Here is a 26,952-nt window from a genome sequence, read left to right as displayed (position 1 = left end):
GTATCTTGGCAGCCTTCCCAGGCACTCAGCACTGGGAAGAAAACATGGTCAGATCTTGGGGCTTCCACAGAGGTAGGAAGCTTACAGCAGTTATCCTGAAGGAGACTTTGGGCCCTAGTCTCCATGTAGAGGGAGGTGTCCAAAGCAGGTCAAATCCAGAGGCCATTGTAGGAGGCCTTCAGCATTCCTGACTGCGGAGCATGTCATTGATGGATCAATAGAAAAGTAGAATTCTGACGTTTAGAGCTAGGACCAGTCTCATCTCCAAAATAAGGCAGGAGCAGTTTGTGCCTCACTAGTGGAACTTTCAGACAGGCGTGGAGACTGTCTATTCAGCCTCCAGCCGCCAGGGGGCGGTGCACACACTGTGCACGCTCTGCGGGCCTCTCTTGTCTCTTCCTCTTGCCCACCTTCGGGTCTGTTTTACTTCCGGTTATGTGAAAAAAAAATCAGCGCTGAGTGTGAGCACTGATCAGTTTCCACTTCCGGGGTGGCCCTGCTGCAGTCTTGCAGTATGATGTACAGGAGGTGAGAGGTCTGTGCACTCAAGTGAACTCCGCTCCCTGCGGTGACATCGGTCTCCGCGTCCGGCCGCGTGTGCACCGCACTCGGCCCCATTCTGTGACCCCGGCGGGAGGCCCTGGGCACTCGGCCCAGTGGCCACGGCGCGAGGGATGAATGACTGAGCGAGCGAGTGACTCCCGTCGCCTCCTCCCAGGTGACGGCGCTTCGGCGAGGGGCGCCAGGGCCGCGGGCAGGATGAACCGAGCCAAGCCCACCACCGTACGGAGGCCCAGCGCAGCCGCCAAGCCCTCAGGTGCGTCCCCGCGCGCGGTGGGACTCAGTTAACCTAGGAGTACTTAGGGTAGTGTCATCCAACATAGCATCCCTGCAGGACGTGGTCACCCAACCCAGGGTTCCTGTAGACATAGCTACCCTGGGGGCTCATGAAAGACAAGGCTCTGCTGAACATCTAGGAAGGACAGGGTACCTGGAGCAGGAAGAATCACAGTCCCTGAGGCCGAATGATCTAGATTGGGGTCCTGGAGTTGGTCCTTGCTCACGGTGTCAATGGACACATTACCTAAGCTCTGTGTCTATTTGTAAAGTGAGATTCATGCTCCTTTTGAAGAAACTCATTAAGAATTAAGTAGACCAGTACTTGTGAGTTAAAGGTGGCTTAGTTTGTACTCAGCCCCGAATCACTGTCAGCCATCACTGGCTCTGCCAGGGTCTTGCTGAGTAATCTTAGGCTCTGCGTTGTGTTCTCTGGGTCTTGTTTTTCTGCTCTGAGGGTAGGTATCACAGACATGGGTGTTCTTTTTCCTGCAGGACATCCTCCCCCTGGAGATTTTATAGCTCTGGGGTCCAAGGGTCAGGCCAATGAATCGAAGACAGCGTCCACGCTGCTGAAGCCGGCCCCTTCTGGGCTGCCTTCAGAGCGCAAGAGAGATGCTGCAGCCTCCCTGACTGGTACCTCCGCGCTGACTGGCCTTACTAAGCGCCCCAAACTGTCCTCTACTCCCCCATTGAGTGCCCTGGGACGTCTGGCTGAGGCCGCAGTTGCAGAAAAACGAGCCATTTCTCCCTCAATTAAAGAGCCATCTGTGGTACCCATTGAAGGTAAGGTCAGACTTCCCCTCATCCTGTCCGTCCCCCCAGTGCCCACTGGGGCCACTTCCAGCCTGGTTCTGTTAGCACAGCAGGGTCTTCTGCAGGAATGGGTGTGATGAGCTCTTGGCTCCCTGTGGGGTTGCCTCCCAGCCCGCACTGCGCAGAGCTCTTCATTCTGTCACTTTTCTGGCATGCCCTTCTGTGACAGCACTGTCCTGAGCCCTGCTGGAGGAGGTGCACCAAGTGTGGTGGCACCCAGGGGTTCTAGCCTGGTCCTCAAGTGGGAGGAGGGCGTTTGCACAGTTTCTCTCTTGGGGACAGGGAGCATTTTGGCACCATTTTCCAGGTAGAAAACAGATCCCGAGAAACACCAAAGAGACCTTAGAGGGGAAATGACTGCGCCCACTGCCCTGCTGTTCCCACTAGCACTTGTGGTTGTGAAGCTGTTTAACTTTCCCCTGCTTTTGGTCACTTATCCAGTGACTTCTTTGATGGTGCCAGGATTGAGCCTAGGTCTTGATGCTGAGCTACAGCCAGCCCCACTCTGTGACTCATAACAGCTCCATGATGCCTGTAGTGTAGACCTGTCGCCCACTAGCTCTGTGCCAGCCTCTGAGTACCTAGCACTCCAGTAACAGACACCACTGTCTGCATGTCGCTGGGAGTGTTTTTTCTTTATTTTTTATTTTTGGTTTTTTCGAGACAGGGTTTCTCTGTACTGTTTTGGAGCCTGTCCTGGAACTTCTCGGTAGATCAGGCTGGTCTCGAATTCGCAGAGATCCGCCTGCCTCTGCCTCCCGAATCCTGGGATTAAAGGCGTGTGCCACCACCGCCCCAGTCCTGTCCTGCAGATTTGGATGAAGCTGTATCTCATAAAGTTACATTACCTATTGCTATTGAGATGTCATTTGAAAGGCTCAGAGGGTAGCAGGTGTGGTGGTGTAGGATCATCACCTCAACTTCCTGAGAGACTGAAGTAGTAACTTGAAAGTTCAGGGTCAGTCTCAGCCACTTAACAAGACCTTATCTCACAGTAAAAAGTAAATTAAGGACCATTGAGTATAGCTAAGTGGTAGAGTACCTGCCTAGAATCCCCTGGTGAGGGGCTAGGGGCGTGGCTCAGTGGTAGAACACCTGCCCAGAAATCCCAGTGTGGGACTGGGGTGTGGCTCAGTGGTAGAGCACCTGCCTAGAATCCCCCAGTGAGGGGCTAGGGTGTGGTTCAGTGGTAGAGTACTTGCTTAGAATTCCCTAGTGAGGGGTTGAGGTTTGGGTCAGTGGTAGAGCACCTGCCTAGCATTTGTGAGGCCATGGGTTGGGAAGAAAGGCACTAACCCTAACCCTGCTCAGAGCTTCCATGTACTGGTGAGATCCGTCTGTGTTGCCTCTTCTTTCCGCTCACTCCTGTGGCTCTGGGTGTGACCTCTACCCTCACCCCTGCTAATTTGAACCTCTCATGTGGTCAGTTCTTCCCACTGTTCTGCTGGACGAGATTGAAGCTGCTGAGTTGGAAGGCAATGACGACAGGATAGAGGGAGTGCTGTGTGGGGCCGTGAAGCAGCTGAAGGTGACGCGGGCCAAGCCTGACAGCACGCTTTACCTGAGCCTCATGTACCTGGCCAAGATCAAGCCCAACATCTTTGCCACAGAGGGCGTCATTGAGGTGAGACTGGCAGCCTGCTCTCCCCACCATCCCTGGACCTGCCGCTATCTCTGTGCGGTGTGAGGCATCTCATGACAGTTGTAACTTTACCTTCCTTTCAGGCCCTATGCAGCCTCTTGCGGAGAGATGCCTCTGTCAACTTCAAGGCCAAAGGGAACAGCCTAGTATCTGTACTGGCCTGCAATCTCCTCATGGCTGCGTACGAGGAGGATGAGAACTGGCCTGAGATCTTCGTGAAGGTGAGTCATCCCTCCAGGGACTCAGTGGGCAGAGCACTGTAGAGGGGATGCCCCTGCTCTGGGTATCTGGGCAGCATCAGGCAGGGTCCAAACATAACTCGCTGTAGGTGTACATTGAGGACTCGCTGGGTGAGCGTATCTGGGTGGACAGCCCTCACTGCCGCACCTTCGTGGATAACATCCAGACAGCTTTCAACACCAAGATGCCCCCAAAGAGCGTACTGCTGCAGGGGAAGGGGGCGCGCAGTGGAGGTGACCTTGGTGCAGGTAAGATATGTCAGGGTGTCTGGTGGGGGCTGAGGGCACTACCCTCCGCATCCCTGGGAGAAGGCACCCATTGGCTTCCATGGTGCCTTCAGGCAGTAGCCCCCATCCCTCACTCACTGAAGAGGAGGACAGTCAGACAGAATTGCTGATTGCTGAGGAGAAACTGAGCCCTGAGCAGGAGGGGCAGCTCATGCCAAGGTAGGTGTGCTGTCAGCCCCAGTCTCAGGAGACCAACGGGGGTGGGCGCCGGAGCTGGCATCCTTCCTGGCCTCCCTTTCCCCCCTCTGGCCTAGGTACGATGAACTCACAGAGAGCGTGGAAGAGTATGTTCTGGACATGCTTCGTGACCAGCTGAACCGGCGCCAGCCAATCGACAACGTGTCCAGGAACCTCCTGCGGCTGCTCACAGCCACCTGTGGCTACAAGGAGGTGCGGCTGCTGGCTGTGCAGCGGCTTGAGATGTGGCTGCAGAACCCCAAGGTGCGCTGTGTCGCTGAAACAGTTCGTGAGGGGTCTCCTTGGGGGTCTGGGCTGTTGTGGTTGCATGCTCAGTGGTCTTCTGGTCTCCTTACAGCTGACCAGGCCAGCCCAGGACCTGTTGATGTCTGTGTGCATGAACTGCAACTCGCATGGACCAGAAGACATGGATGCCATCTCTCACCTGATCAAGATCCGCCTCAAGCCCAAGGTGCTGCTCAACCACTACATGCTCTGCATCAGGTATGAGGCTGGCTGGGGCAGTGGGCGATGAGGCAGGCCAGTGGGCAGCACGGGAGCCTGGCCTTTGCCCCCTCACCCGTTCGGCCTTTGTGTCCAGGGAGCTGCTGAATGCGCACAAGGACAACCTGGGTACCACCATCAAGTTTGTGATCTTCAACGAGCTCTCCAATGCTCGCAACCCCAACAACATGCAGATTCTCTACACTGTGCTGCAGCACAGCTCTGAGCTGGCGCCCAAGGTGGGGACACTGAGTATGAGCCAGCCCCTGGGCTTGCGTCTCCCTGAGGCTGGGGGCTTGTGGAACTGCACAGGGAGGAGCTCCTGGTTTCGGGTGGGAAGACACATTGGTTCCCAGTTTCTAAACCCTCCTTGTGATCGCACACAAGGAGAAGGTAGCACTGAGTGTTGAGTGAGCCCCCCAACTGCCCCAGCCCCAGCCTGGTGCAACCTTCTTGGTTGGGCATCTTTCTAAAACAAGCAGACATCTCCATAGATTTCCAGCCCTGGCCTGGAGTCCTAGCTCATGGGTGTCAGGTCTGGCATCTCTCGAGACCCAAGAAGCACTGTTATGCTTAGCAGGAGCCAGGCTGTTGGGCACTGTGCTAGCTTCTGGCCACGCCTGATGGCTGCCTTCTTAGCTCAGTGTCTTAAGACAATTAATTGGGTAGTTGCTGACAGGAGCATCTTTGGTGTTTGGTATTGAGTCCAGGTGGGTTGGGTGGGGTGGGCCTGTATAGTATCCCCATTCCTGTGTCTGCCAGTTAGCTTTTTCCCTGGTCAGAAGAGGACTGGCTCCCCTCTTGCCAACTACCAGGAGAGTGAAATATGGCATGCCCTCCTCTCCTTAAGAGCTCATATCCATGAAGAGGAGACTGGTACCTCCTCTCAGGACAAGCAGCCCAAGATGTGCTCTAGGAACTTGGACAATCCTACCATGTTAGGTGCTTAGGTTTTTGAGGTTCTTGTTCTCCAGGAGAAGGCTTTCTGCAGGTCCCAGTGAGGTCCTGGCAGGTTGATGGGGTATGGCAAAGGCATGTGCCTAGATGGCCGTTGACCCCAGCTTCCTGTGGCTTCTCTCTGCCTCAGTTCCTAGCCATGGTGTTCCAGGATTTGCTGACCAACAAGGATGACTACCTCCGTGCCTCCAGGGCCCTGCTGCGAGAGATCATCAAGCAGACCAAGCATGAGATCAACTTCCAAGCTTTCTGCCTGGGACTCATGCAGGAGCGCAAAGAGCCACAGTACTTGGAAATGGAATTTAAGGTGCCTTGGGGTCCCTGCTCGCCACCTCCCACTTTGCATTTCCGGGCTCTGACAGGTTTACTGGGGATGGCCACGTCCACGTGCCAGGCTCGTGTGCAGACATGGACTCAGTGGTACACACATCCAAGGGTGAAGTCAGGAGTGTTGCTCCAGTCCTCATAAGGGCGCTGGTGACCCCAGCACGGATGTGGACATCTCAGCTGGTGGTACAGTGGAGTGACTGGGAGGCACCTGAGGGAGAAGTCTGCTTGACTGGGGGTGCAGAGCAAGAGACGGGAAGAGGTGTTGCTGAGCCGATAAAGTGGGGAGCTGGAGGATACCCAGGGCCCTGGGCAAGATAGCAGTCCACCGTGGTGGCAGTGTAGTATGCCACTGGGGAGAGGATTTGTATAGATCTGTTGGTTGAGTCCTTTCCCTGTAGCCTGATCAGGAGCTGGCTCAGTGTGGCCAACTCCTGGACCCCAAGACCTGCTTCTGCTAGCTCTTATCTTAGCTTGGTAGTCTCTAAATGTAGGCACATGCTGGCTTCCTCTCTATGTTGCCTATGTGTCTTTGTCTGCTGTGCATGTGTACACATGTGGGAGGGGCCCTTGTCATGCCAGCCTTGCCACTCTGTATGCCTGTAGGAGCGGTTTGTGGTCCACATCACAGATGTGCTGGCCGTGTCCATGATGCTGGGCATTACAGCCCAGGTGAAAGAGGCTGGCATCGCCTGGGACAAAGGAGAAAAGAGAAGTAAGACCTGCTGGACTGGGGTCTTTGGATGAGGACATAAGAACTAAGCCTTGAGTAATTGCACATTCCTGAAGCTGAGCTGACTCCTGGAGACCAGGCATAGGGGTGGGGGGGGTAGGGAGTGGTGGTGGCGTGATGGGGTATTCCTCACCATGGTTTCTGGAGGAGGAGAGGGGAAGCAGCAGTCCCCTCCTGCCATCTGGCTGGGAGGACTGTCTGTGCTTAGAACCTGCTCACTAAGGCCCAGAGTGGGGTGGGAGGCCCATAACTGGGAACAGGGGTTGTCTCCATAGCGGCGTGGCCTGTTTGAGGCCATGGCTGCAGGGCACCCATGAGCCTGCTCACCTCCCTAGACCTCGAGGTGCTACGCACATTTCAGAACCAGATTGCAGCCATCCAGCGTGACGCAGTGTGGTGGCTTCACACTGTCGTCCCATCCATCAGCAAGCTTGCACCCAAGGACTATGTGCATTGGTAAGAATCAGCCCATCATTCAGCCTCCTACTTGGGTACCACTTTGGATAGGCGCTTGCTACCTCTGCTGCAGCCACTGACTGCAGCCCCTTAGGACCCTGGGCATGAGAGCCACGTGCGGGCCTCCCTTCCTCATAGCCCCCATCAGCCTCGCTTGGTCACTAGTGGCCACTGTGGGCAGCTGGCTCAGGAACTAGGAGACCCTGAGCACTCTTCCATCACCAGCTTTTGCCAGAGTTGCCCCCATGGGACACTTGGGGTGGGAGATGCCCTCTGCAGCTGCATCCTGACTGACACCTGTTCTGTCCCTACAGCCTCCACAAGGTGCTCTTCACCGAACAGCCCGAGACCTACTACAAGTGGGACAACTGGCCACCTGAGAGTGACCGCAAGTGAGAGTTGGGGTGGGCAGGGCAGCTGGAGCGCAGCGTGTGGGCATCTGCTTAGCAGGGGCAGGGCAGCTGGAGCGCAGCGTGTGGGCATCTGCTTAGCAGGTGCTGGGCGGGTAGGTCCATCCTGCATACTCTGTACTGTTCGTTCTTCATCTGCAGGGATGTCTGTCCCAAATTCCTGCCTCTTCCCCATTCCCTGGTCACACCCTCAGGCAGTCCCTCCAACTCCCATGGTTCCCTTCTTTGGCTGACCTGCCATCCCGCTCTGACCCACTTGTCACCGGCATTTCTGCCCCTTCTCCTTCCTGCTGTCCTCTAGTTAGTAGACACTGCTGTCCTGTTGCACCCCAAGTACTCTTCCTACCGTAGGTGCTACGTTTCCAGCTGCTTTCCAGGGGTTGCATACAGCCCATCTATCCACACATGAACGAGTAACCATGGGGTAGAGGAGGCAGTGGCTTCTCACTCTCTCCTTATCTGTTCAAGCCCAGGATTTAGTGTGCATTCTCTGCACAGACCACTAGACTAAAGATTACATCTATGGAAAGGTGGATTGGAGTCTGGCCACTGGCCACAGGAGACCCACTGGCCCCTCACCACCCATCTCCCAACATCATCTGCAGTTTCTTCCTGCGCCTCTGCTCAGAGGTTCCCATTCTGGAGGACACCCTGATGAGGATCCTTGTCATTGGACTGTCCCGAGAGCTGCCTCTTGGCCCTGCGGATGCCATGGAACTGGCTGACCACCTTGTGAAGCGAGCTGCAGCTGTGCAAGCTGATGGTAACTCCCCTGGTGCTTTGCCCTTCCCTCCACAAAGCCTGAGGTCCCACCGGCCCAGCTGCATCTCACACCCTCTGGGAGGTTGGGTACCCAGATTGTGGATCTAGAGGTTCCCCTGTGCCCTGGCTGACCCTGCAGTTCACCCAGGCTCCCACAAGGTGAACCCGGGCAGTAACTCGGCTCTCCTCTCCTATCTGGGGGAGGTGGAATGATCCTGAGCATGACACTTCTGATTCTGTGTTCTCAAACCCCAGGGTGGGCTGCTGTCAGGTTCTGCCATCTGCAGGGCCAGTGCCTTTCCCTAGTTTGGCCCACCATGCCATGGTACCAGTCACACACATGCCTTGCCTGGAGCAAAGTCCCAGTCTCTCTTCCCACTTATTCCCCACTGTCCACTGAGACCTGGGCCAGACTCTGGAACCCAGGTGCTTTTGGATTTCAGATGTGGAAGTTCTGAAGGTAGAGCGGATCCAGCTCATAGATGCAGTTCTAAACCTGTGCACCTACCACCACCCTGAGAATATCCAGCTGCCCCCAGGGTAAGGCTGTAGCCCTGTTCCTGGCAGGTTGGCCTTGCATTAGCAAGACTGAGGTGGAGCTGGCTTCAGGGCCCACAGCCGCCAGCCTTTCTCTATTCCTGTGTGAGTGGTTCCTTCTCCTGTGGCTTCTTGGGGTCTCTTATTTATTTTGGGTGGTCTCTCACTGCTGTGGAGACCTGGCTGCCTTCAAAATCAAAATCCACCCACCCCTGCTTCCTGAGTGCTGGGACTAAAGGCATGCACCTTTATGTCTGGCTTCTCTAAATTATTTTTTCAGAACTAACAGTAGATCCCAGGGATTTGTGAATACTAGACACACACTACCACAGCTTTTTTTTTTTTTTTTTGGTTTTTCGAGACAGGGTTTCTCTGTTGCTTTGGAGGCTGTCCTGGAACTCGCTTGGTAGTCCAGGCTGGTCTTGAACTCACAGAGATCCGCCTGCCTCTGCCTCCCGAATGCTGGGATTAAAGGCGTGCACCACCAACGCCCGGCTTTTTGCGCCACCAACGCCCGGCGCCTTTTTTTTTTTAACTTAAAATTTTTGTTTTATTTATTGAGAGAAGGGGAGTATGCGTATGTGTTGTATTTGATTGCAGGTCATCAGGCCAGCTGAGGCATCTCTCTAGGCGTTTTGTTTATTTTAAGGGTGTGTGTGTGTGTGCATGTGTGTGCACTTCCAGTGGGGTAATTTATTTTGTGCGTGTGTACATGTAAAGTACACATGCCAAGACTGTGTGTGGAAGTCAGGGCTACTTGTGGGAATCAGTTGTCTCCTTCCACATTTGGGTCCTGGGGATTAAACTCACTCCGTGAGCCATCTTGCTCCCTGTTTTTGGAGCAGAGGTCTCTTACCTTTTTACTTAGAACTCATCGTTTGGCTGGCCAGTGAGCCCCAGGGTTCCTTCTGTCTCCACATCCTAGCACTAGGATTACAAGTATGTACAACTGTGTCTGGCTTTTTTGTTTGTTTGTTTGTTTGTTTTTCAAGGCAGGGCTTCTCTGTGTAGCCCTGGCTGTCTTGGAACTCATTCTGTAGATTGGGCTGATCTCAAACTCAGAGATCTGTCTGCCTCCACCTCCTGAGGGCTGGAATTTAGGCATGTGCCACCACAGCCCAGCATGTCTGGCTTTTTTTTACTTGGTTTCCAGGGAATAGAACTGGCCTGGCCTGAATTCAGGGTACTGAACTTATACTGTTGATGTTCCTGCCTTCTAGGTATCAACCCCCAAACCTTGCCATCTCCACCCTCTACTGGAAGGCCTGGCCCCTACTGCTGGTTGTTGCCGCCTTTAACCCAGAGAACATCGGTAAGTTGTCCTCACCATGGACCAGAGCCTAGCAAGGTACCAACTAGGGTTACAGGTGAGGTTGGTGAAAATGCTGTTTTCCTTCCCTAGGCCTGGCTGCATGGGAGGAGTATCCCACCCTGAAGATGCTCATGGAGATGGTGATGACCAAGTAAGTGGGTGAGCCCCGTCCTTCATCCCAGGGTGGGGCTGTACAGAGGAATATTATTTATGTCACTCCTGGTGTCTGATTCCTTGTATGCAGTTTCTGAAGCCAAGTCTGTTGTTCGCTGGTCTCCGCTCCTTTTCCTGGGGCTGGGCAATGTGGCTCTAGCGATCACCATGGGAGCCCATGGGCAAGGTGATAGGACCTGTGCACACAAGATGGGCAGCTTGTACACTGCAGCCTGGGAAGAAGACAAACCAGGCAGACAGTGGGGAGCAGAATGGATGATGGACCTGGCCCATGGGGAATGCAGCAGGCCCACAGCCATAGTAACCTACACAGTGCTTAGCACAGTTAATGGAGCCTCTTCATTCTTGTATTGAAGCTCATATGCGTCAGGGTGAAGACTGCTGCTGTATTAGATCCAACCCAGCCAGGCAGGTGCCACACACAGTCATGGCCTTAGGTTGCAGCCTAAGGACTGACACTGTAGGGATCAGGCTTGTGTGTGGCCATAATATTGAAGACAGGTGTGTGATTGACACTGGGGACTGGGTGTGTGTACAGCCATGACATTGAGGAACAGATGTGTGGCTAAGGTGTAGGATACTGGGTGTGTGGTTTAGGCCTGGGAGACATAGGACATGGGACTTTGTGGAAGGGACTCCTCAAGGAGACAAATTTTTGAGCATGTAAAAGAAAGGGGAGTGTTTGTGCCTCCCAGAAACCTGTGTACCTCTGTGGGGCTGTCATAATGAACAAGGGTTCCATGAGATGTGATATGGTGTCACATAGTGTGGCAGAGCAGGTGTCCTTGACACTGGAAGTATGACACTAGTTTCCATGCTGAAGGTAGCAGTGTTGCTGTGTGAAGTGACTGCTGGGTCCCTGGAACCTGCAGCTGCTGGGGCTTAACTAGACAGCTTTTTTCCGGCCTAGTGCTTGGACTCTGCTCCTGTAATAGCAGCCTTGTGTGCCTGACCCTGAACATTGCCTGCTGGGTGCCCATATGCAGGGGTGGGTACTAGGCCTGCATTTTTGGTCTCCAGTAACTACTCATACCCACCGTGCACGCTGACGGACGAGGAGACGAGGACGGAGATGATCAACCGTGAGCTGCAGATATCTCAGAGGGAGAAGCAGGAGATCCTGGCCTTTGAGGGCCACCTGGCTGCCGCCTCCACCAAGCAGACCATCACCGAGAGCAGTAGCCTCCTCCTGTCCCAGCTAACCAGCTTGGACCCTCAGTATGCTACCCCCTTCCCCCAGTCCCAGATCTGGGGGCAGACGGACGAGAAGCAGGCAGAGCTGACCTTGAGTTGCCTACTCTGCTCGCCCGCCCCCACATGGTGTGGATCTCTGGGATTAGGCCTTAGGGTGCTGGGGTTAACTGAGGTGTCCACCCCTTGGTAGCAGGGCTGGGACAAACATATCCTGCACTTGCACTCAGTGTTTTATGTGTGGCCTTCTGACTCTTGTTCTGACTCTCGTGTCCCCCATGACACACAGAGGCCCTCCCCGGAGGCCACCTCCTCACATCCTGGATCAGGTGAAGGCCCTCAACCAGTCACTGCGCCTCGGACACCTGTTGTGCCGCAGCCGTAATCCAGACTTCCTCCTGCACATCATCCAGCGCCAGGTAAGACCTGCCTTGAGAATGGTGGAGGGAACCACAGGCCGAGAAGTTTCTAGAGGTTTTCCCAAAGGCAGAATGTGTCAGGATGCACAGTGAGCAGCTTATCCATGCATGCTGTGGTGCACAGACACACCATGGGTGGCTCATATGCACACTGACTATTGCAGGTTGCCACTTGCCCTGCAGAGGGCAGACTTGAGCACCTGCAGGCCAGAGGATTCAGGGCTTAGTGTCTGGGCCTCTGATGATAAGCTGTCTCCTGCCCACACAGGCCTCCTCCCAGTCCATGCCATGGCTAGCAGATCTGGTGCAGTCCAGCGAAGGCTCGCTGGATGTGCTGCCTGTGCAGTGCCTGTGTGAATTCCTGCTGCATGATGCAGCTGACGCCACTGCCTCAGGGGAGGAGGATGAGGAGGGTGAAAGCCGGGAGCAGAAGGCCAAGAAGCGGCAGGTAAGGGTGTGCAGCTGTCTACCCCACCAGATCTACCCAAGCAGCGGCCCTGACAGTTCTTCTCGGTCCATAGAGGCAGCAGAAACAGCGGCAGCTGCTGGGCCGCCTGCAGGATCTACTGCTGGGCCCTAAAGCAGATGAGCAGACCACATGTGAGGTACTCGACTACTTCCTCCGGCGTCTGGGCTCCTCACAGGTAGCCTCCCGGGTGTTGGCCATGAAGGTGAGTGAGAGACTTGGTGTGGCGGTGACGGGCCCTTGGGATTGACACCCTTACACTTGGTAGTTAAGCCATAGCCCAGCCCCTCACTGGGGAATTCTAGGCAGGTGCTCTACCACTGAGCCTCACCCCAGCCCCTCACTAGGGGATTCTAGGTAGGCGCTCTACTGCTGAGCCACAGCCTGGCTCTCTGTGTATGCACTGGATAACCACTTGGTTCTCCCAGACTTCTTGCTAATTTGCATGGTGCCGCTTGTCTAGTCTGCAAGAAATGGAGCCCTTTGTCTCTTGTCTGTGGCTCCTTCCCTGGATGGTGACATACTTTGAGAGCGGTTGAACAAACTGCAGCTTGCCATATCGAGAAAGGTTGTGTAGGGCACTGCGCTGAGGCTCAGGCTCTCTATTCTATCCCTAACACCAAAGAAAAAAGCTATTAACAAGTATTTTACACTGGGTATGATGGGCAGCCTAGTAATCCCAGCTCTCAGGATGCTGAGGTGGGAGTTTCCAGACCAGCCGACTACATAGTGAGTTTGAGACCAGGCTGGACTAAGAGTCAAACCTGTCTCCAAGAGCAAGCAAGTTTAAAGAACTCAGCTCACGTTCCTTTTCTCCTCACGATCACGGTGACAACAGTGAGCTGGAAAAATTTCCTCACCCAGGAGCTGCTGTGATTCTATGTGGGGCTTGAGGAGACAGGCATGCTTCTGAGAGTGGGGTGGGCCCCCTGCATACCAGGGCAGGCCGTCCTAGCTGTGTGTGTATCTGCAGGGCTTGTCACTGGTGCTGTCTGAGGGTGGCCTTCGTGACAAGGAGGAGAAAGAGCCCCCCATGGAGGAGGATGTAGGAGAGGCAGACGCGCTGCAGGGCTATCAGTGGCTGCTGAGGGACCTGCCTAGGCTGCCCCTGTTTGACAGCGTGAGGACCACCACTGCCCTGGCTCTGCAACAGGTAAGGGATGAGCGAGGCCAGTCCTGGGAGGAAGGAGTGGTTGCAGGCTCCCCAGGATCCTGCTCATACATCTGCCCACGCTCCCTAGGCCATCCACATGGAGACTGACCCCCAGACCATCAGCGCCTACCTCATCTACCTGTCCCAGCATACGCCAGTGGAGGAGCAGGGCCCACACAGTGACCTGGCCCTGGTGAGAGAATTCTGCCACCAACGTTGTGACTGGCTGTTGGGCTAGTGAACAAGGAGTCAAGGAGGTTGGACTCCTCCTGACCAGAATCTTCGGAGTTTCTGACAGCCCTTATCCCCACTCAGGATGTGGCCCGGTTGGTCGTGGAGCGCTCCACCATCATGGCGCACCTCTTCTCAAAGCCGTCATGCAACACTGCCTCCGATGCTGTACTCAGTGCCCTGCTGTCCGTGTTTTCCCGCTACGTGCGGCGCATGCGCAAGAGCAAGGAGGGAGAGGAGGTCTACAGTTGGGTGAGGGCCAAGTGGGCAGCAACCCAACCAGTGGGACAGGGTATTCAGAGCTGAGCGAGAGGAGTGAGGAGGGTATGAGGTGGCCTGAGGCAGTCTATAGCTAGGGGATACGCTCCATAGGGGTGATGCTGCAGCGGGGGCGCAGGATGGGCACACGCCGTGGTCAGTCCTACCCTCTGAGCCACATTTCTCACAGTCAGAGTCTCAGGACCAAGTGTTCCTACGCTGGACCAGTGGGGAGACAGCCACCATGCACATCCTTGTGGTCCACGCCATGGTCATCCTGCTAACATTGGGCCCACCCCGTGGTAAGCAATCTGTCTTGGGCTTTTTGTTCCTTTTTTTTTTTTTTTTTTTTTTTTTTTTTTTCGAAACAGGGTTTCTCTATGTAGCCTATGGCTATAGACCTTAGCTATGCAACTTGCTCTGAAGACCAGGCTGACCTCAAACTCGCAGAGATTCCCCCGCTACTGCCTCTCAAGTGCTGGGATTAAAGGCGTGTGCTACCACTGCCCAGCTATCCTGGGCTTCTCTAAACTCAGCTTCTAGTTAGGATGGTCTGGGAAGAACCCTCTGGCGTAGCTTGGGTGTGCCCTGCCCACTGCACCTCAGTTGCTGAGTGCAGCATGAGTGCGCCCTCCCTCCTCATTTTTTGAGTGTCTTCTGTACAGTCGAGCTCCCATCATCCCCATGGTCCTGTAGGTTGACCTGGGAACTCAGTGGCCAAGTCCAGAGTCTGGTAAAGTAGTCTGGCTGAAACCCCTCTGGCCAATAGCCTTCTCTCATCCTGGTCACTGGCAGCTTCCAACAGGTACCCAGCTATGCCTAAGAGAGTGGAAAGGGTGTAGGATGCCCTGACTGGGAATTATGGGGCATGTGGATGAGCTCTGCTCCATACTGTCATCTGGAGTGTGTGTCCATCCACTATGTTGCCCTGAGAAAGGACAGCAGGGAAGACTGACTTCATGCTGTCTCGTCTTGTTGGGTCTCCTGGGCTTTGCAGAGCCCAAGGCTGAAGGCACTGTGAGGACAGGAAGCTTGTGCTGGGTTCTTGTGGTCACATGAGTGCAAGTATGGTGGCCTTGGGCAAGAAGCTACGTTTCACTCACAGACCCAGGGTACTGTAGGCCAGCAAACAGCAGACAGGGTGATAGGAAGTGATGTGCCCAGTGAGGGCCCTGTCAGTCCTCACCTGCATTTGAGCCTTCTCTGTTCCCCTAAAACCTCGGTGTTCACCCACTGCAAGAAGAACAGTCCTCGGTGGTCTATGGTCCTTCTTGGGTTCATGGCTCCTCAGATGATACTGCTGTTCCCTGTGTCCTCCCTGAAGCTGGTGATGGCGAGTTTCATGAACTGCTGGACATCTGGTTTCCTGAGAAGAAGCCCCTGCCCACAGCCTTCCTGGTGGACACCTCTGAGGAGGCCCTGCTGCTGCCCGACTGGCTGAAGCTGCGGATGATCCGCTCCGAGGTTCCCCGGCTAGTGGATGCTGGTACAGCAAGGCTGGGCTGGGGAAGAGGCAGCTTCTCACTTGGGAGGCTGGACCATCTCCTGTCACACCTTCCAGGAACTCTGAGGGCTCAGAGACCAGGCCTGGGGAAGAAATGGCTATAAAAGACCTGGCCTCTAGAGGCACAAGAGGTGGTGTCAGGGCTCTCGGGTTAGTCCTCGGAGGGCATGTGGGCTGTAGGCAAGCTGCACTGAGCAGAGGATTCCAGTGGGGGCTGGGCGTGGCCTAGCTTGGGTCCTTCAGTCTGGCCCCAGGCAGGAAGGGAAACTATTAGGTGACTGGGTGAAGAGTCTGGACTCCAGTGAGCCATAGGGACTTTGGTGATATTATATCTTCTATCTAATAGAAGCCTCAGTGGACTGCATGTGGTAGAGATCATCAGTGCCAGGCCCTGTGGTGGGGCATTTGAGGGCTACGCTTGCAGGGCTAGGGCTGGGGACAGACCTGGATAGCCCAGTGGGTAGTTGAGCATGCCTTGCCCACAGCCCTGCAGGACCTGGAACCCCAGCAGCTACTGCTCTTTGTACAGTCCTTTGGCATCCCTGTGTCCAGCATGAGCAAGCTACTGCAGTACCTGGACCAGGCAGTGGCCCAGGATCCCCAGACCCTGGAGCAGAATATCATGGACAAGAGTAAGAAGCCCTGGGGATCATGAGACTGGCCCTGTGGGTCTGGAATATATGGTTGTTGGGCCGGGTGGGCATTGACACTTGTGGCAGGTGCTGGAACTCTTGATACTAGATTGTTCCCATCATGACTGACTTTGAGGCTGGAGGGAACCCTAGGTCCTCTGCTGGGAATCCGTAGCTCAGTTCTTGCAGTCTGTGTTTTGGTTTTTTTGAGACAGGGATTCTCTGTGTAACTCTGGCTGTCCTGGAACTCATTCTGTAGACCAGGCTGGCCTCGAACTCACAGAGATCCGCCTGCCTCTGCCTCCCGAGTGCTGGGATTAAAGGCGTGAGCCACCACCGCCACAGCTAGCTCCTGCAATCTTAGAAGAGCTTGCTGGGTGTGGTGTGGCAGCCACCGGTCCTGTGTTCTGCGGGAAGGCAGACTGACTTCCCCCACCCCCAGTGATCCCTTGGCTGCTGTTTTGCAGATTACATGGCCCACCTGGTGGAGGTGCAGCATGAGAGAGGTGCTTCCGGAGGCCAGACCTTCCACTCGCTGCTCACGGCCTCCCTGCCACCCCGACGAGGTACAAGGCCTCCCTACACACACACACACACACACACACACACACACACACACACACGTTACTGACCCACACACGTTACACACGTTACACACGTTACTGACCAGCCTGAACTGCTTTTGGCCTATGTGTTATTCCCTGGCGGGTGCCAGCCTCCAGCCAGTGGGGCTCTTATTTTGGATCTACCCTTCATATGGGCCCTGGCGGACAGGACCAGAAGCTTATCAGAAAGTTTTGAGGTCACATGCTTCCTGTTTTTCTGCAGACAGCACAGAGGCTCCTAAGCCAGAAAGCAGCCCTGAGCCCCCACCAGGCCAGGGCAGGACTCGGGCAGGGACACAGGTCCCAGTGCTCGGCCCTGAGGACGACTTGGCTGGCATCTTCCTACAGGTACAAGCAGCACTCCCTGCACTTGTGACCCTCCCTGTCTCTTATGGCATGTGTGTCTACCCACTACTACATACTTATCTTGTACTCACCATGCTCTCAGTATGAAATCCAGCTCTGGGTTCCTACCTAGACCACATGGACTGTAGGTACCTCTGTCCTTCCCAGCAACTCCTGGGGTATTGGGGTCCCTTGCTACTCTTCCAGCCAGCTCCTAGGTCCCTTAGTCGTGCAGTTGAGCCCGAATCAGACAGACTTGAAGAATGGTATACATGGGAGCCACAGGGGTCTGGGACCTCTGCACTCTTCACTCTTCTGCTTTCAGATCTTCCCACTGAGCCCCGACCCACGGTGGCAGAGCTCCAGTCCACGCCCCCTTGCCCTGGCACTGCAGCAAGCCCTGGGCCAAGAGTTGGCTCGTGTCCGCCAGGGGAACCCCGAGGTGCCAGGCATCACAGTGCGCCTCCTGCAGGCCATGGCCACACTGCTGAGCTCCCCGCATGGTGGCACTCTGGCTCTGGCTATGCACCACAGCCACTTCCTGTCCTGCCCACTGATGCGGCAGCTCTACCAATACCAGGTACATGAGCTGGCGGGAGGGAAGGGCAGCAGGAGACTGGTGACCCAGAATGGATAGACTCTGCTTACTGCAGGCAGCTGGACATCTCCCCAACCCAACCTCAGGCCTGATACAGTCCCCAGCATGCCTGAGGCTTTCCTCAGCAGGCCTACACTCCCTTAAATACAAAAAGCCAGCTACCTTGGGGCAGGGGTGGAGGTGGGGGTCCTGCAGTGGAGGGTGAGTGAGGTCTCTCATCCTGTCTGCAGACTGGTCTGGGTCTGTCCTGTCTGCACGCACATGTGAGTGCATCTATGTGTGTGCTGTGTATGTGTGCACACCTGTGTTTCTTCTCCTCGCCATGAGTTGTTAGTGGAGGCACCTCCTCAAGGGACAGGCTTTTAAACTCCTTCAAGGTCATCCTGGCATTCAAGAGACTGCTTTTGAGTGGCAAGTGGGATGATCCTGGGTCCTGGCCCTGGACTCCGGTACCAGGTTGCAGACTACTTCCCATGCAGAGCTGTTGCAGTTCTGTGTCGGTCAGTGTGCTCACATATGGCTGACTGTCCCCACAGCGTGCTGTTCCTCAGGACACCGGCTTCTCCTCGCTCTTCCTTAAAGTGCTTATGCAGATCTTGCAGTGGCTGGACAGCCCCGCTGTGGAGGATGGGCCCTTGCAGGCCCAACTCAAGCTGTTTGCTACCCGCTTCTCAGCGAGACGCAGGATCAGCGATGGTGAGCACGCTGAGGGCAGCAGGTGTGCGGGGGCTGGGTGTTGTTAATGCGTTGGGGCCAAGCCTTCAGAGAGGCAGGCTGTAAGTGTGTGGGCAAGCCAGAGCCATGGTATCGGTCCCATGGTTTGCTTCATTGCTCACAGTGCGCAGTGGGCTCCTGCACCTGGCTGAGGCCCTGAACTTCCACCATGACCTGGAGGTGGCCAACTCCACTGTGAGGGCTGTCATTGCCACCCTGAAGTCCGGGGAGAAGTGCACTGTGGAGCCTGAGCTCATCAGCAAAGGTACTGCCAAACCCAATGCTGTTCCCTGTCCCCTATGCCCCACATGGAACCTCTTGAGGTGTGTGTGTATCTGCCTTGGGGAACTCCAGGTTGTAAGCCTACTCCGCTCAGCCAGCTTCCTGTCCCACAGTGCTCCGGGGCCTCATTGAAGTGCGCTCCCCTCACTTGGAAGAGCTGCTCACAGCGCTTTTCTCAGCCACCGCAGAGGCCTCCTGTCCGAGCTCGGCCTCTGGGCCCATTGTGGTGGTGAGCTCCTTGCTGCTGCAGGAAAAGGATGAGCCCTTAGGCCCTAGCAAACAGGATGCAGAGGGTGCCAGGTAGGTGGGGTGTGACTAGAGAGTGGGAGGGTGGTGACTCTGCAGCCTGCTCTCTGTTCTGATCCTTCTGCCCTGCAGCACGGAGACCATGCGCCTGGGACCAGCGTCTGGGCTGCTTGTGGACTGGCTGGAGACGCTGGACCCAGAAGTGGTCAGTAGTTGTCCTGATCTTCAGCGGAAGCTGCTCTTCTCACGAAGAAAGGTAACAGGGACAGTGGCCAGTGCCCTCCAACAGTGCTGCTGATTTTTGTGTCTTTTATCTCCCAGAGGAGGGCTGGGATTAGCCAGGCCTGGGCTTCCTAGTACAGGTAGTGTATATCTCTTTGAATCAACATTGGCAGCCACATCTGGGACTAGGGCTGGAGTAGGGGTAAGGTAGGACAGTTCCACCAGACCTTAAAATCTAAAGAACGCAGGTCAGCTAGAGGTATGGGGAAGATGAGAACATGGAAGGGTATTGACTCTGCAGTGCCACTTAAGCCCAACCCTGCCCAGGGGAAGATGGAGAAGGTGGGTAGAACCGGGGGCCTTGCCTTGCATGGTGGAGAGGAGATGGTGCCAGGCCTGGCCCCTTGCTGCTGTTTCCAGGGCGGCCCCACCAGAACATGGTCAGCTGACATGACCTATCAGAACTGGTTGTCCCTGGGCCCAATTGAAACCATCCCAACCTCTTTCTTCTCCAGGGTAAAGGCCACATAAGTGCCCAGGTGCTGTCTTTCCGCCCCTACCTTCTAGCCCTTCTCACACACCAGGCCAGTTGGTCTACACTGCACCGCTGCATCCGTGTCCTGCTAGGCAAGAGCCGGGAGCAGAGGTGAGGCCAGCCCCAAATCCCTGGGCGCCATGCATTATGCCCCTGCACCTTGCTTCAGGGCAGCAAGCCCCTCCTGAGGGTCTCCTGTGTGCTCAGTGCCTTAGGACACCAGTGTTCCCGCAACTGCCTTTGGTGCCCAGCCCCTCACCAAGGGCAAGACAGTCCAACCTCTCCTATCTTCTTGCCACATTTTCTCTTGTGGAGAATTTGGCTTAAGTCCATGCTGTGGTGTAGGTGGCAGAGGGACCGTGAGAAGCTGCCTATCTAGCCTGGTGGCAGGCCCCTAGTGAGGGCATAACCTGTGCTTGAGTTTTGTCATGGGAACCCAGCTCACACACACAGGACCTGGGAGTGTGGGGGTCAGGGAGACCCCTGTTGTCTGGCCATTGTGTACCAGCGCCTCCTCAGGACAGTGGTGGCCCTTTCCAGAGGCCTTTTCCAGGAAGTTTGCCCTGGTTCTGGCTTCAGATACCTGCTTGCTTCCTCCAGGCTCGACCCCTCAGCCTCCCTGGACTTCCTCTGGGCCTGCATCCATGTTCCACGGATCTGGCAGGGCCGGGACCAGCGTACTCCACAGGCAAGTGTCAAGAAGTTGGCCCAAACCTGCGGGTGGCAGCTGCATGTCCTGGGACTGACCTGTGGCCACCTGATTGCAGAAGCGCCGGGAGGAGCTGGTGCTTCATGTCCAGGGCCCAGAGCTGCTCAGCCTGGTGGAACTGATCCTGTCTGAGGCAGAGACCAGGAGCCAGGATGGGGACAGTGCCGCCCGCACTCTCATCCAGACCCGACTGCCCTTGCTGCTTAGCTGCTGCCGTGGCAACAGTGAGAGTGTCGGAAAAGTGACGGAGCACCTGACCAGCTGCATCCAGCAATGGGGGGACAGGTACCTGAGTCCCCACTGTGTCCCCTTGCTGCAGATGACTGCTCTCACTTGAGTGGCTTCTTCAGCATATGGCCCTCCCCTGGCCACATCACCCCGTAACCCAGTCCCTCTGCCCTCTGCTCTTTGCAGTGTGCTGGGCCAGCGCTGCCGAGACCTACTGTTGCAGCTGTACTTGCAGCGGCCTGAGGTCCGGGTGCCGGTGCCCGAGGTCCTGCTGCAGAGTGAAGGTGCCACCAGCAGCAGTATCTGTAAGGTGAGGGACACAGCCTATTGCTGTAGCCTTGCAGCCCACAGACCCTGAGCAGGGAAGGGAGGGCCGTGCTGCCAGCCTCACCTGACCTTGTGGAGCCTTGAAGGGTGCTGTGGTGGGCTCTTGCCTGGAAGAGCGGCCTGGGTACATAGGGTTGCTTTCCACTGCCCTTCCCCACAATGTGCTCAGACAGAAGTTGGCACATATCTATCGTGTAATGTGGACACCATGGCCTCCGTCAGGAGGGGAGTGCCATGCTACCCCAAGAACGTCCCTGAACCTGCCTGCCTCCTACACATCCTGGCCAGCGCCACTGTGCCTTGGCAGTGTGATGAGCTGTGTCCTCTGGAATTTTGTGTGAGGGGCCACATGAGTGCTCCTGCCTGTGGTGTGATCTCCAAAAGTCCATGCTGGGCATGATGCTGCCTCGTGGGATGGGACAGTTCAAGCGGTGCAGACCAGTGTTCTCCCTCACACACAGCTGGATGGGCTCATCCACCGCCTCATCACGTTCCTGGCAGATACCAGTGACTCCCGGTCTTCTGAGAGCAGAGTGGCTGATGCCAACATGGCCTGTCGGAAGCTGGCTGTGGCCCACCCCATCCTGCTACTGAGGTGCTTACTCTCACAGCTGTGGGCACACTGTGGGGTTGGGGTGTCTTGTGGGAAGATGTGACCAGGGGTCCCTTTCTGTTGGCCCCCAGGCACCTGCCCATGATTGCAGCCCTCCTGCATGGCCGCACACACCTGAACTTCCAGGAGTTCCGGCAGCAGAACCACCTGGCCTTCTTCCTGCACGTGCTGGGCATCTTGGAGCTGCTGCAGCCGCGTGTCTTCCAGAGCGAGCACCAGGGGGCGCTGTGGGACTGCCTGCGCTCATTTATCCGCCTGCTTCTGGTGGGTGCCAGGCCAGTTGTCCTCACATTCCTCAGCCCGAATATCCTGCCATGTTCCCGCTTGTCTTTGCTTGGCTTCCTTCTGCTCCCACAGGAGAACCTGGAGTGAGGGACAAAGCCAGACAGAGCTTCTGTCTCTGCTGTCTGAAGACCAACCCTATATTGAACCATAAGTCCCAGCATCCCCTGCCTGGGGACCCCCATATTCTAGACCCCTGGTGCTAAGCCCCTTTGCGTGCTGTTGTTGGCATCACATGCTCTCGTCTGTACATCTTTGATGTGATGTTACAGAGACAGAAGTCAAACTAGTCAGGCATAGCAGCAGTGCATAACTGCAAATAGCACATGGGTGGCTGAGGCAGGAGGATTGCAAGTTCTAGACTGGCCTTGGTTATAATATTGTGAGACTATATATAGGTTAGACAATCTCAAACAGAAAGAAAGAAGGAGAGCAAGACAGAAAAGGAAGGGGGAAAAGCCCAGAGGTTGGAGCTTGGGCTCAGTGACTAAGTGATTAGAGCAGCGGCAGCTCTTGCAGAGGACCTGGGTTTGGTTCCCAGCACCCACATGGCAGCTCACAACCATTTGAAACTCCAATTCCAGGGGATCTGTCGCCCTCTTTCAGATTCGGTACTGGGCACTCATGTGGTACACAGACTTAAATTCAGGCAAAACACTCATACAATAAAATCTAATAACCAAAGTGCCAGGCACCAGTCAGCCTGACTTTGGAACCGAGGCTGTCATGGGGGTCACATGTCATGTAGAGAGGGTCCGAGGAAGCCCCTGGTGACTCTGCCTTCTCTCCAGAACTACCGGAAGTCCTCCCGCCATCTAGCCCCCTTCATCAGCAAGTTCGTGCAGTTCATCCACAAGTACGTGGCCTGCAGTGCCCCAGCAGCCGTGGCCTTCCTGCAGAAGCACGCGGAGCCCCTCCAGTGAGTCCCCACACTTGCTGTGGCTGTCTGGTGGCTCCAGGCTTGAGCCAGGAGGCACAGTTCAGACATGACTGTCCTGCTGGAACTGGAGCCCTCATCCCCACTTGCTCCTCCCCTCCCTCCCTCCCTCCCTTCCTCCCCTCTCCCTCCTTCCCTCCCTTCCTCCCTCCCTCCCTGCCTCTCTATTTTCCACTGACCTCGCCCCAGGCAATCCTTCCTGCCCTGCTGCTTCTCCTCGCCTGCCCTCCTCGAGGGCAGTGGTTCTCAATCCTCCTAACTGTAATTTTGCTACTGTTGTGAATCATAATGTAAATATTTTTGGAGACAGGTTTGCCAGAGGGGTAGTGACTCACAGGTTGAGAGCCACTGCTCTAAAATGAACCCATGCTCTCTCCACAGTGACCTGTCCTTTGACAACAGTGACCTGGTGATGTTGAAGTCTTTACTGGCGGGGCTCAGCCTGCCTAGCCGGGACGGGAGAACGGACCAAGGCCTGGATGAGGAAGGCGAAGGTGAGGGGACAGGTGGGCTCCTCGGTGGAGTGCAATAAGGGTTCTGGTGGGTCTAGCTGAGCCCTGAAACCTCACCTGTCTCATGCCTGGGCATGGCAGTGCCATGACACACTGAACAGAACCATCCTGTGGGAATGTTGGGTTCTGCTCCCATGTCAGATGCTAACCTCGATGCTTCCTGGGCAGGCTGGTCCCTAGGTCAGGGTCTTTTGCCTTACTTGTGTGGTGGTGGCACATGCCCCACAGGCGGGCTCTATCCTTTGCTGACATGGTCACTGGCAGGTGAGTGACTCAGCCAACGATGCCTGTTGGCTTGATGATTGTGGCTAGGCCCTGCTGCCTGTGCTGGTTAGACTGACTGGCCGGCCTCTCTGAAAGCACACAGAAGCTATTTCACAGAGGACATACTATGTCCAGACACCAGTCTCCCATGTGGACTTGCACCTTGAGGGCAGAAGCAAGAGAATGCTCTCCTAGGCTGTCTGTAGGTCTTAGCTGTGTCTCCCAGGGTAGCCCAGCTCCTGAATGCCACCTTCCACATGACACTCCCCCACCCCGGTAACCACACATGTACCAATCATTTTGTTGCATCCTGGGTAGTGGCCAGTGTGCCTCTAGGGTGGGCATAGTCTTTCCATGGAGACTGCAGGTCTGGCTGAGTTTGTGTTCAGCCATTGCCTGACCCTGACTCACCTTTCACAGATGAGCGTTCAGCCGGCTCCCTGCCCCTGGTCAGTGTCTCCCTGTCCACCCCACTGACTGTAGCTGACGTGGCTCCGCACATGAAGAGACTCTCCCGGGGCCAGGCTGTTGAGGGTGAGTGAGCCAGCTGCTCCTGAACCACCCTAGATGCACTGTGCTGTTTGCTCAGATAGCACAATGAACCCCCAAAAGCAATGAGGTGCTTAAGGAAGACCCAGCAGGGTGGTTGATAGGAACGTCAGTTTTCAGAGGAGAACCAGGGAATGAGTAGAGGGGTCTGATCACAAGGTGAGCCGCTTGTCAAGTCCTCCCTGGAGACCAGTGTAAGGCCAAACAGGAAGGAGGGTGTAGTGTCGGGATAACCACTGAGCATAGCACACAGTGCCTGGTGCATCTTGGGGAGCCTCTAGAGGACCGGGATACCTGGGGACTACCCTTCCTGTCTCTAGAGAACCGGGATACCTGGGGACTGGCCCTTCCTGTCTCTGGTATCTTGGGATAGGAAGGAGGTTTCCCCCTAGGTCCTCCTAGACTTTCCAACCTGGCCCATTGTCCTCAGATGTGCTCGAGACTCTGAGCGACATAGATGAGATGTCACGGCGGAGACCTGAGGTCCTGGGCTTCTTCTCGGTGAGTGAGACTGGGAGGACCTGGGATCTAGGGTGGCACTCATCTTGCGGCTTGTGAGCTGGGCACTGCCCCAACCTGAAGCAGGAAGCCAAGCAGGCTATCCCATTGCCCCATGGCACCTTGGGAACAGGCCCTGTAGTTGCCAATAGGCTGAGTCTCCACGGTTGCCTGGTAACACTCCTCTCCCACCCGAGCAGACCAACTTGCAGCGGCTGATGAGCTCAGCGGAGGAGTCTTGCCGCAACCTGGCCTTCAGCCTCGCACTGCGCTCAATCCAGAACAACCCCAGGTGAGTAAAGCCCCAACCCAGGGCACTATCCTGCCCAGCTAGCTGAGCCAGGCCATAGGAGGCCAGTGCAGACTGGGGAGGCTCCTGGGGACCTGGGCCATGGGGCAGTACCCCTGGAACATGTCTCTTGCAGCATCGCCGCTGACTTCCTGCCCACCTTCATGTACTGCCTGGGCAGCCGGGACTTCGAGGTAGTCCAGACAGCCCTCAGGAACCTGCCAGAGTACACCCTACTCTGCCAAGGTGAGCCATCCACCCAACACCCACCTGCTGCCCTGGGAGGCACTGCTGGCCCAGAGCTGTCTGACTGCAATTCTTCCATAGAGCATGCGGCTGTGCTGCTGCATCGAGCCTTCCTGGTGGGCATGTATGGCCAGATTGACACCAGCGCCCAGATCTCGGAGGCCCTGAAGATCCTGCACATGGAGGCTGTCATGTGAACCACTGTGGTCATCATGATTGCAAGCTATACCAGCAAGCCTGTCTTGTGGTCGTCTCATCCCTGAGCCCCATGAGGCTGAGAACAACTCTCCAGCCATTGACTGGTGCTGGTAGTCTGAGTACTCGCCATTTTTCCAGTGACCGGACATATAGCAAGGAGAGATTGGTGTGCCAGCAAAGCACACTGAGGACCACTTTAAATGAAACATTAAGTCCCTGTGTGCTGTCTGGTGTCCTGTGTTCCTGTGTCCTGTGTGGCCTGGGTTCCTGTACGTGGTGCAAGACTTCGAAGGCGTTGAGCAGAGACGTGGGGGACAAAGCCTGAGCATCCCTGATGGACAACCCTGCAGACCACACACACTGACCAGTTGTCTCCAGGGGCATGGCCTGCTTGGCCCTGGGTTCTCTACCCCAAGATCAGCCAGGCGGAGTGATCTCACCCCAAACAGATGATGGAGCTCTGTGGTGCAGACAGCAATGGCCCTAGTGGCCTATGATTCTGGGAAGGCACTGTGGGTGGCCCCAGAGATAACCAGTTCCCATCCACCAGGGGACATCAGGGTGCCTGAGGGGAAATTGTGGGACAGACCATTCTGCAGTGGCATTTGTCTCTGACAGCTCTTGCCCTCCAGGTTAGAATCAGAGCCATCCTCAGGGTGGCCAGGGGACCTTCCTACTGACTGGTGCAGGCCATCTCCCCAGACTGCCCCTGCAGGATTGGCCCTGGTGGTTGGCTGTTCTATCTCTGGCCACCTGGGGGCACTGTTCCCCCAGAAAACCAGCTGCAGCTTCAAGTTCTCCAGAAGTCCTATCGCTTCTGGTGATGACCTGGGCTACACAGGCTCAGAGTGGCAATCCCCGTGCCCATGGTAGCCGCTGAGCCAGGTCTACTTACCCACACACCTTCCCAAATGCACTTGCTGACTGCTATTGTACCTGCCTCCCATCCTTGAGTCTTCCACAGTGATGTGGATTCAGTGACAGGGGCCCCAGTGTACTAAGGCTGGCTTTGTTCCCAGGAGGATTCCTGGATGATTTGGAGGACCAGGTTAGACAAGGAATGAGGACCAGGAACCAATGTCAGGTAGTCTGGTCCTTACCAGGCCTTCATACACCCATTCAAAGCAGCAGACCTGTGTCTCAGTACAGGTAGGGGAGGCAGTAATGGTCCTCCTGGATGGTTGAAGGCACCTGGGTACAGGGAGGTTCCTACTTGCCTTTCCCCCACCCAAACCCCCATATCACTGCTCTCTAGCCCCCTGGCTTCTGCTCTGGGCCAGCCCCACTTACACCTGGGTGTCCACAGCTCACAGTGTGGAAGCCACTGGCCCCCAGTGAAGGCCCTGCCAGGGTGGGGCCGAGCCTGGTATCGAGGAGTCCGCACACAGCTCCACCTGCATCTCATCTGCTTGCTTAGGGCCCGAGCCTGGCCTTGGGCCACTGCCCTCGGCACGTGACCTAGTTTCCTGGCGCTGCCATCTCCCTTAGACCTAAGTCACCTGACAGGGCAAGTGGTACCTTCCTGCCCCAAGCGTGGGAAAGCAGTGGGAACTCCATGATGGGAGAGCTGGGACTGGAGCTTGGCCCTGCCCCCGCCCCTCCTGGCACCACAGCATATGGGGCAATGGGTACTGAGTGACAGATGAGACTGCCTCTGGAGCAGGCGGAGGAATCTTGGGCACTTCCTATGTAGGCACCCAGCCAGAACCTGGGGCTCCCCCCAAAGAC

At 56.0% G+C, this 26,952-nt stretch overlaps 1 protein-coding gene across 4 annotated transcripts; it reads left to right on the top strand.

The window, feature by feature from the left end:
- The first annotated feature begins 470 nt into the window (after window positions 1-470).
- Window positions 471-25,443, top strand: Ints1 (integrator complex subunit 1). Of its 4 annotated transcripts, none has more exons than XM_040751257.1 (47): window positions 471-817; window positions 1,333-1,623; window positions 3,081-3,277; window positions 3,379-3,516; window positions 3,624-3,783; window positions 3,876-3,981; window positions 4,077-4,263; window positions 4,358-4,503; window positions 4,601-4,742; window positions 5,591-5,767; window positions 6,394-6,502; window positions 6,856-6,976; window positions 7,291-7,368; window positions 7,992-8,149; window positions 8,592-8,688; window positions 9,906-9,997; window positions 10,088-10,148; window positions 11,192-11,389; window positions 11,652-11,781; window positions 12,050-12,229; window positions 12,303-12,452; window positions 13,221-13,400; window positions 13,489-13,593; window positions 13,716-13,883; window positions 14,080-14,191; window positions 15,133-15,375; window positions 15,879-16,025; window positions 16,493-16,591; window positions 16,854-16,978; window positions 17,301-17,555; window positions 18,110-18,269; window positions 18,412-18,552; window positions 18,683-18,869; window positions 18,948-19,071; window positions 19,553-19,683; window positions 20,173-20,260; window positions 20,340-20,566; window positions 20,696-20,819; window positions 21,298-21,431; window positions 21,521-21,713; window positions 22,523-22,650; window positions 23,050-23,162; window positions 23,865-23,978; window positions 24,424-24,494; window positions 24,692-24,783; window positions 24,917-25,026; window positions 25,108-25,443. In XM_040751257.1, exons 1-47 carry the CDS (start codon window positions 679-681, stop codon window positions 25,221-25,223), a joined length of 6,744 nt encoding a protein of 2,247 aa, XP_040607191.1. In that variant the 5' UTR covers window positions 471-678; the 3' UTR covers window positions 25,224-25,443. The 4 variants fall into 4 exon arrangements, with proteins under 4 accessions (XP_040607191.1, XP_040607190.1, XP_005080043.3 ...); XM_040751256.1 differs by having other exon boundaries at window positions 4,071-4,263; XM_005079986.4 differs by having other exon boundaries at window positions 472-817; window positions 15,214-15,375.
- The last annotated feature ends 1,509 nt before the right edge of the window (window positions 25,444-26,952 follow it).

Source organism: Mesocricetus auratus, unplaced genomic scaffold, assembly GCF_017639785.1.
Source record: "Mesocricetus auratus isolate SY011 unplaced genomic scaffold, BCM_Maur_2.0 Super-Scaffold_100008, whole genome shotgun sequence".
Classification (NCBI taxonomy): domain Eukaryota; kingdom Metazoa; phylum Chordata; class Mammalia; order Rodentia; family Cricetidae; genus Mesocricetus; species Mesocricetus auratus.
The sequence above is the reverse complement of the archived record's forward strand: the minus strand, read 5'-3'. Positions and strand labels throughout refer to the sequence as shown.